General features: G+C 29.6%; 2 protein-coding genes across 3 annotated transcripts; one reads left to right on the forward strand and one right to left on the reverse strand.

Moving 5' to 3' along the window:
* Positions 1–1,685: 1,685 nt before the first annotated feature.
* On the forward strand, positions 1,686–2,924 carry Bm1438 (Uncharacterized protein; the record flags this gene model as incomplete). The annotated part of the gene is made up of 4 exons (XM_043082099.1): positions 1,686–1,734; positions 1,935–2,036; positions 2,270–2,471; positions 2,816–2,924. The coding sequence occupies 4 exons, from the start codon at positions 1,686–1,688 to the stop codon at positions 2,922–2,924; spliced, it is 462 nt and encodes a 153-aa protein (XP_042938033.1).
* Positions 2,925–3,827: 903 nt separating this feature from the next.
* Bm5834 (Uncharacterized protein) lies at positions 3,828–8,981 on the reverse strand (the record flags this gene model as incomplete). Of its 2 annotated transcripts, XM_043082100.1 has the most annotated exons (9): positions 3,828–3,953; positions 4,106–4,226; positions 4,551–4,636; positions 6,108–6,250; positions 6,527–6,663; positions 6,752–6,939; positions 7,217–7,355; positions 7,729–7,850; positions 8,937–8,981. In XM_043082100.1, 9 exons carry the CDS (start codon positions 8,979–8,981, stop codon positions 3,828–3,830), a joined length of 1,107 nt encoding a protein of 368 aa, XP_042938034.1. The 2 variants fall into 2 exon arrangements, with proteins under 2 accessions (XP_042938034.1, XP_001901594.1); XM_001901559.1 differs by lacking the exon at positions 8,937–8,981 and having other exon boundaries at positions 7,729–7,799.
* Positions 8,982–9,239: the final 258 nt, after the last annotated feature.

Raw genomic sequence — 9,239 nt, forward strand, 5'->3', positions numbered from 1 at the left:
CTTTTGAGTGAATTAACAGTTACCTTCTTGCATTAAAAAGTGATGTTATATTTCTCTTTTCTTTTGCTTCTGGGAAATCTATACCATGTATAAGTCGCTTTTGTAATCTTCCAATAATTTTCTGAGTTACAATCGTTTTTTATTTTTTAACATGTTTATTGTTTAATTTTTGCATAAAATTTGTGTCAAGATTATTACATTCTTATAGTTTTATCAGAATTCATTTTAAGTGTTGATTGAAGATAAAAAGTTACTAGCTTTTTTCTAGGGACCACTTCTTTTTTTGAGTGTCTTGAGCTATTTTTACTCAGCCATTATAGCTTATCATGTTTATCAAATTTATAGTTTCTTGATTTCTGATCTTTTTAAAACATGGATTTAGCCATGCCGCTAGAGCAGAATCATATCTTGCATTTTTTTAAAGAATTGATATTGCTCCACTTTTTTCTTCACGTTTTATTTTTATTAATTGGGTTGCAGCTTTTCTGATAGACTGACCGATCTGATTTTCAAAACTTGTAATTTTCATCAAAGAAATTGTGAATAGCAAGGGGCGGCACGATGTCCACCATTTGTTACAATGTGGCATGACTATGTATAAGGCAGCACAAGATTTCTTATCTCATTAAAATTTAAAAGTTAAATGAAATATATACACGAAGTGTACAGGTTTCGTTTTGAACTGCTTGGAGTAAGTAGCTGGCGATTATGAAGGACAAATGATAAAACATGTTTGCATCAATGCATCTGCCATGTGTATCTGTTAATATTTGTCTCTTCGGTTCATTTATCAGTTTGATTAAAACATTTTGAAACATGCAGCAATCTGATTATTTCTATTAGTAGATATGTTTTAGATGTCATTAGAATTGATATTACTTTTCCTAACCGTCTTTTAAACTTACTCGAATCATGATTTAAATAAAAAGAATTTGGTTGATTTATCAAATATGAAATAAGTAAATTTAAGTATTTGCAATTCAAGATAGATTTTTACTGAAATTCCTCAGTTTCTTGGTATTACTGCTTTTAATATAAAATTGATCTTGATGACCGTTACTTAGTTTATCATAGTAAGTTTTCTTGTCATTTTTATTTGGCTCTCTAAAACTACTCACTTTTTTGATCATATCAAATGCTCCAGCATACATTTGGAATTTTCTGAAAACAGCGAAAGATTGAGAATACTCGTTGTTGCGGACTGGAACCAGCAAATTTATTTAAATTTTATTTCAAATAATTTAAACGCATTACATAGAACTCAAACTGATTTTATGTTCTCAACATTCTCAAATATTCTCTCAATTCAACGCATTCATGCTATTAATGATTTTTGTGCATGATAATAATCAGTTTATTATAGTATTCCGGAAACATGAAAGATATCCGGAAAATTGATATATTTTAGGTGATATCGCAATGATGTGATTTCACATAAAAAAGTAGTGTACTGTAACTACTCTATATGAAACTTCGGTTTATGAATAAGAAAAGAAATGAATCACGCGAAATATTCCTAACAGATCGGAAAGAGATCTGGCAGAATCATTGGTGTGAATGACCGTTCTGAATATAATATCATATTTTGCATTATATGACAAATTTCAAAAATATAAAATTACCAATAAATTAAATTAGTCGACATTGCTATTTGCCAACACTTACTGTTACGGTTATTGCAGAAAATGAAACTGATTGATTGGAATAGGTCAGGAAATCGATTTCATATTGAAGGTGATGCTTCCTCCTTACTGTTTGGCATATTTTTGTGCTTATTACCATCTGAATGAATTGATAAAAAAACTTCACAGTAACTTTAATAATTATGCTAAAAATAAAATATATATTCTGACACCTCTCAGTTGGTATTTCTCAGTCGTGAGATTATTTTAATAATGAAAATTCGTATTTGTAATTGTACCTAAATTTTTCAGATATAAGAGTATTGAATGGAATTTCTGTCGAATTATACATTTCACTTCTTACTATTATATATTCTGTATTACAAGGAATGTTGTTCCAAAAACCAGTTAATGGTTTGTCTTGTATCAAAAGTATTGGTAATTAGTAATAACAATTATTATAATAATGGCGATTATTAATAATAGTGGCTAGCGATTGCAAGAAATGTTGACAGGAATTAAACTCAAAAGCAAGCAGTTTTTAGAAGGCTATCAGTCAATCAGCGTATTTATAATAAGAACACAATATATTATAACAGATATTAAGTTATGACTCAGAAATTTAATATAGTTTGTAATAATTACAGCCGTACTATTTGCTATCATTGGATTTACTCAATTACGACTTTTCTGGTTCTTATATACGGGATGGCGCTACAAATCATCTTATCTCCTATGCATGCATTTCGTGTTATCATTCTTTTGCATTATTGTTATATTCGCATTATGTGTTATCATTGGATTTATGGACATATACTCAATTGGACCATTTCATCACATATATTTAAGGTAATCATTTTTATTTTAAATTTCAGAAAGTGAATTTCAGAAAAAAATTTTAGTATCTAAAACATTTTGATATGATTTATTAATATTTTAAAATGAATCTAAAGAAAAAAAGCTAGCTGAAATTCGAGATAACAGAATTTCTGAATGAACTCAAAAAGACAAACTAATTTAGTGGTCAAAATTGGTTCAAAGTGTGTTAAAACACATTGTTACTTTTTCTTTACAGTGCAAACGCTCATTGGTTTAGAATCCTAAAGATTATTATTCTAAAGATCTAAGAAGCAATGAATTCTAACATTTTTTTAAAAGTTTAAACTCTAATTTTAAAAGAAGTAAACTTCCAGAAGCTATTTCCAATCTCACATTTTGGTAGGAATATGTTCGTTAGTGCCATTTATCATTGGTTTCAGTGCAAGTTGGAGATTTTATTGGGTAATAAGAATGATTGCATAAATCGAAATTAGAATTTCTGCTCACAAGATAAGTTGTAAATTATTAAAGGTTTCTGAGGGAAAATTATCGGAGAAAACATTGTCATTTGAATCGAAATAATAATTCGAAATGTGTTCATTTCATTATACATTTCGAATATTGATTACCATTTTACCACAACGTTGTTATTTTTAATAAAATGGAAGTGGGGATTGTATTTATAGTTGACCATAGCTATTCCGGGTTTTTAATTCTAGATTACAAGCTATCTACTCTTTCAATCAGTTCTACCATACACACAAACAACTTTTCGACTAAGGATCTTCAATTACACTCTAAACAAGAACTATACATTCAAAAAAAAAAAATGATAAAAGGATCATTTTAATGGCATGAAACACGTTAAATTGTTATTGAAACTTATTTTTAGTACCATTTCTCTAATGTACATGATGAGACATAAGAATATATTAGTTCTTTTTTAACAGTTACTTAAAAACTTTTAATCGCTGTCAAAATGCTTTAGAATTACTCGCAAGCAATAGTTCTGATAATTTTGAAAGAAAAAAAACTCATCTTTTGATCTGGTATTTTCTCGAAGATATTATGTAATACTATCTATTTAGAATTCTATATCATAAATCACCAAAACCAATGAAATTTCTACTTGAGGAATATATCATTTATTGCATTGCTTCAAAGTCAGATAAATATAAGCAAAGATAATGATTTCATATCAAGAGTCGCATTTGAAAGATGAATATTAAATGAAAATTGAAAGTAGTATGATTTTGAAAGCTTGAAAAATCCCAGAAATGACAAAAATTTGTTGTCAGTCAGCGAGACAGAGTTTTGTTATTTAAATTTATAAAGTTTGCAAGCTTTCAAAAATTTTTGTAATTGCAAAATTTTGAAAAATTTTATTTATCCACAATGCACGCCACCACAGAAACGGCCCGATCGGTCTACCATTGCATCCATTAAATTGTTAATAAAGTCGAATCCTATTTTCAACTGTATGTGCGCTGTTCCCGTAGTGTCCGCAATAACCTAAAATAAAATATGAATAATTAACAAAGTACATATCTTGACATTTGATTGAATTTTATTTATTGATTTCAGTTTAAGCAGTCATTCTCTTTCCGTAATAATCTCAGTTTCTGCTTTTAAAGGTAAAAAAATTTCTGAACCAAGGTCTTGACCTTTCGGCAGCCGACATTGATAAGCGAATCGAGACCCAGATTTTGCCCCGCTGGTTTTTTCTTCAAGCATTTTTCCAGCGCTTTGTCGATAACCTCAATCCAATCATTCACTGGTGTCCTCCTAAAGCTTAATTTAAGTACAAAAAAATTTAATTGTTAATGTTTAATTAGCATTCAACTTAATATTTTATTTATTTCACTCAATTAAATCATTTAATGTTTAATTTAAAATTTAGTTATTGATGTACTACTACATCACATTCAGTATGTATTGCAAATGTCTTGTCATCAATTAAAACCAAAATCATTAAAAAAATAAAAACAAATTTAGTAAAACATTGTTTCTGGTAGAAATTTTACAAAAAATTTGGAGGACAAAATAAGCCAGTAGTTAAAAAATAAGAACTCTAAAAAAATTTAAATATTTCAAACAGCCAATGCTAACACTAATGCTTTGATGCTTGATACACATTGATCCACCTTGCTACCACCTCCGATCGATGCTGCACCACGATCGTTGCTATCAATGACCTGAAATCATTGCAAAGACTATTACTTATTAATAAGGTTGTTAGGCAGCGAAGGTCATAGTTCAACCTAAAGTTATTGCTGATTTATACAATATGTTAACTGATTACAAAAAATTGAATATGTATGTCCTTTGAACATGGTTTTTTAACAATTTATAATTTAGAACACATAACTCATCATATACTCTGTACCACTAATATAATTATAACTGAGCTATGTGCCTTGATAAATGTATTGTTCTTAAATTACATATTATTATAATTATTATATCTCAACTGTATAAGTATTTTATTCCATATTGGACTAAAGTTTAAATCTAAAACAACATGTCAAAGAGAAAACACAGTAATCTTTTTCGATGACGCTTACTTTTCAATAATAATTACAAAATGTTCATCCACCAGTTCAAGTTTTCACATTTCATTACACAGTGTCAACTATTTATCCACTCTAATTTGTAATATCACGAATCTGTGGACATGTAGACGGTAGATAACCTACCTATTTTCTCCATATAAATCTACTGTAAAGTAACCCACTAATTATCTGAATCTTTTTTAGAGAGTGGAACGTATACAGACGTGAAGACAACTCTTTATTTACAATTTTCTTTAATAGCTGTTCATAAGTTAAGTGAAAATTTCCTCATCTTTATCCAAACATAGGAGATTAAATTTTTCTGTTCTAAAAATATTCTAAAAAAAATACATGTCTCTGCTCCTGCATTTCCGAATCTCAACAAAGTTTGGAAGGTTTGCTTACGAAAGTTGAAAACACTATTTGAGATTATTGAAAGGATAGTAGTTATCCTCAATTGAAAATTTCAATTTCTCAAATTTTTTTACTACGAAGTATGTGTCTAGTCTGCCATTCCGCAAAATCCTGCACTTCTTATGGCAAACGGACTGATACTGACAGTTTCGAAAATATTTCAAGGTCCAGTTTAGCTATTCTCTCATAAATTAGCAGCTGAAATACTAAAAGAAAAGGAATATTCAGCATTTAATTTTAAAAGAACATGCAAGCGGTGAGGAATGTTAGATACTGTAATTAATTCCTTCTATAATGTAGCATACATTGAAAAGTGATGTGAGATTCCAAGAAATTTGATAAATTTCTCTCATCGCTGATGAGCAGGGTTGAGTGAGTATCGAAATAAAGACATTGAGGTAAGAGCCATTAGCAACTTTTGAATTGAAACTGTCTATAGCAAGTTGTCATCAGAATAGAAAACTGTTGCAAGGAGAAGAAAAGTTTTGCTTAGCTTTATAAAAGCTTTCATAAAGATTAGAAAGCTGAAAAGACTAAGTTAATGTTGCCTTGATTTAATGTTGAGGAAAAGCTGAAAATAAATTATGGGTATATCGAATTTCTGCTAACCCAATGTTGTGTGCTAAGTGAAATACTTACAATGAAGTCATTAAGTTTTGTTCTACTGAAATAATCACTTTGAATTACAATTAATATTAACATTTCTGATAGCCTGTGCAATAGAAGCAAGACGCTTTTTGAGTTCTGATCGAGTATTCTCAATACATTCACAAGTTGCTTTCATTAGTTGCATAGTTTGTGCTTGACAAGCTTCTGAGACTTGACTTCTGCAGTCCTTTAGAACTGAAAAGCAATTCGATTGCAATAAACTTAGATTTTCATGGAGGTTCAGTTAAACTTCTGAGATATTTGACTGAGTTACAAAAATTTTTATTGACCGATTCTACAGATCTCATACAAACAAAATCCCTTTTTTGTGAATAGAATTAATTAATAATCCAATTATTTTTACCTACGTTTATCATCTCATTTCTATTGCAATCTATCAAAATTAATTTTTCGCAAAAATGAGTCAGAATTTTGGAAGAAAATTTTGCGAATAATATTTGAAAATCTGACTGTTGCAATGTTTTGCAAGATATCCATCAAACGGATTCTTCAAGCATCGTCTTGTAGTTTCTGCACGTTCCGGTTTACGTTCATTACAGAATGCTAGACGGCTATAGATTAGAATATGATCTGAGATCGAGTTAATTCTGAAATGATTCACAAATACTGCCTCATTAGCAAATTTAATAATCCAGACTATAGACAGTTTTCCATTTTAATGTAGTGTATACTTACATTTCATCCTTAAATGCATATGAACCTTCTTCTAAATCTGGAAACTCAGGAATGCCACCAAAATTGTTAATCTTCCCCCGTAAACAGTACTCTACTTCCATCGTTACAGCTCTAGAAACCTCAGAACGTATACATTTCTGCTCTTCGGCAGAGGTCGATAACATTGCTTTAATTGCTCCATTAGCGAACTATAATTAATTCAGGTCATTCATACTATTCTTGAAATTCGATTATCTAAAAGCTCCCATTCATAATTGCCCAGTTGAGCATTATTTAAGAAAAAAATTAGAAAACAAAAAAAAAAATGTGTTGATAGAAACTAAAAAACTGTATCATTCCACGAAAAATAAAAGCTTTAGCTAAAATATTTATTTATATATGAGCTTAAATTTATGCACAAACATATTCTAGGCTATCATAACACAGCAGAGAATTGAAATAAATTTGGAGAAAAATTAAACAAACCGTTCGACAAATGGAGCAATCACGCAACGGACCGTTACGATCCCAAGCCTTGTTGTCCAAGTCAGATAGCGCTAAAACGCAGCGATTGTCGCGATTCCCTTCAGCAATAGTTTGAGCAAAACATGATTTGATTGCAAGACTGTTAAATTAAATCATTAATGACTTTCAAAAGGATGAGAAGTTTTTCTTTTAAAATAATATCCATTTTGTTAAACAAATGCGAACAAGACAATTTTCAATTTAAGGCTTAAAGTTAGTGAACAATTTTAGAACAAGATAGAAAACAAAACAAAAGCAGATAATCTAGAGTAAAACAAGGTTGGATAACTTAAGATGTAGCTTTTCATAGGAATCATTTATTATTGAAAAATATGAGATCAATAATAGCTCAGTTATTGATTTGATTTAAGCAAATAAATGAGTATCTAATTAACTTCCCGTTTTGTCAGAATTTTCAAGCACTTTTGTCATTGAATTTAAAAAATTTTGAAATCTAATAATTGATAACTAACCGATTATGTTCTCTGATTTCTTTTTCCAACGTACCATAACTACTGGAAACAGTATCTTTGATGCATTGCATATAACTGCTGAGGGAGGACGGTAAAGAACAACTCTGGCACCAACCAAATGCCTATAAATTATGATTCATTTCAACAAAATCTTTTTAGAAGAAATTTATAGCTCTAGTGGATCATTCCCTTTTTCCATGTTCTTCATCATATTTCAACAAACAACTCAATTAATCTGTCAATCAAGTGATAGATACTTTTCAGTTGATTTGGTTGAAGATGGCATTTAAAAATTTCCCAGAACTTATCAAAGAGGAATAACTTTGATGGAACACGCTTAGTGCCTAATTTCAAATTATTAAAAATTTATGTCGCTTCTGTATTATGCATTTGTTTATATGTGTTACAATTCACTGAATAATTTATTTCAATATTTCACTAAAATTTGGAAAGCTAAATTTAAATTCCAAATCAACACAAAAAATCAATAATAAAAAAGTTTTGACATCAAGAAGCTCGAATAACAAATGGTTATGATGATAAGGTTTGTTTTCTTAAGTCCTTTATATTGTGATCAAAAATTGTTGAAATTGTACTATGAAGTGATATGGTACTTCAAGTCCTATGAACTGAGTTAGGTAACAATCAGGTATAACATTAATAGTTTTACAACCAAATAGGTAGCCAATTTTTTTCTTATAAAAACACATTAATAAGTGTTTAGTGCTTTTTTTAGCACAAAGATTTAAAGAACAAAATTTAAATCATTGAATTCTTTTTTAGTGTCTCAGGAATTTTCCTTTGTTGACAATAATGACCAATGACCATCATAAAGTTCCGTGAATGTTTGATAAAATGATGGATCACTGATCATTAGTGTTATTGAGAAAGAGGTGTAATTATATGATATAGATTAACCTGAAGGTCGACCCTATAAAGTAGCAGATTGATTTCTACACTAAGATAATAACTCGAGACTGCTTCTCATTCTTTCTCTCTCTCTCTCTCTCTCTCTCTTTCCCTTCCGCCCTTTTTCCATAAATGATATTTTGAACTTTAACTGTAATAAAAGCTTAATAGCTGTTCTCACTCCCAATAATATTGATGATGAACTCTGAGAGTGCTAAGAGTAAATTAGGAGCTCTTTCTCTGCTTTACAAAGGAAGGGGAAATTGGAAAGCTGGAAATTTTGAATGAAATTGACTTACCGTACAAACGGCTACAATAATATATAATTCCAGCCAATGCTTCATTTTATTTCTGAAAGTTTTACAGTTTTCAAAAATATAATTTGAAATGAATGCGAAATAGGACAATAACGCGAGATATCAATGACAATCGATCTGTTTAGAGTTTGGAAATAAGAATAGGAAAAGATAAAAATTGTAATTATTTTATTTTCACTTTCAGATAAAGTTCCAATCTATCCTACTTTTAAAATAATTGTTCACGGAATAGAGCATGCCCTGGTCTTCTTAAAGGAAGTATGTAGTACACGACATCAATCATCT

This window comes from Brugia malayi, assembly GCF_000002995.4.
Source record: "Brugia malayi strain FR3 genome assembly, contig: Bm_v4_Chr4_scaffold_001, whole genome shotgun sequence".
Classification (NCBI taxonomy): domain Eukaryota; kingdom Metazoa; phylum Nematoda; class Chromadorea; order Rhabditida; family Onchocercidae; genus Brugia; species Brugia malayi.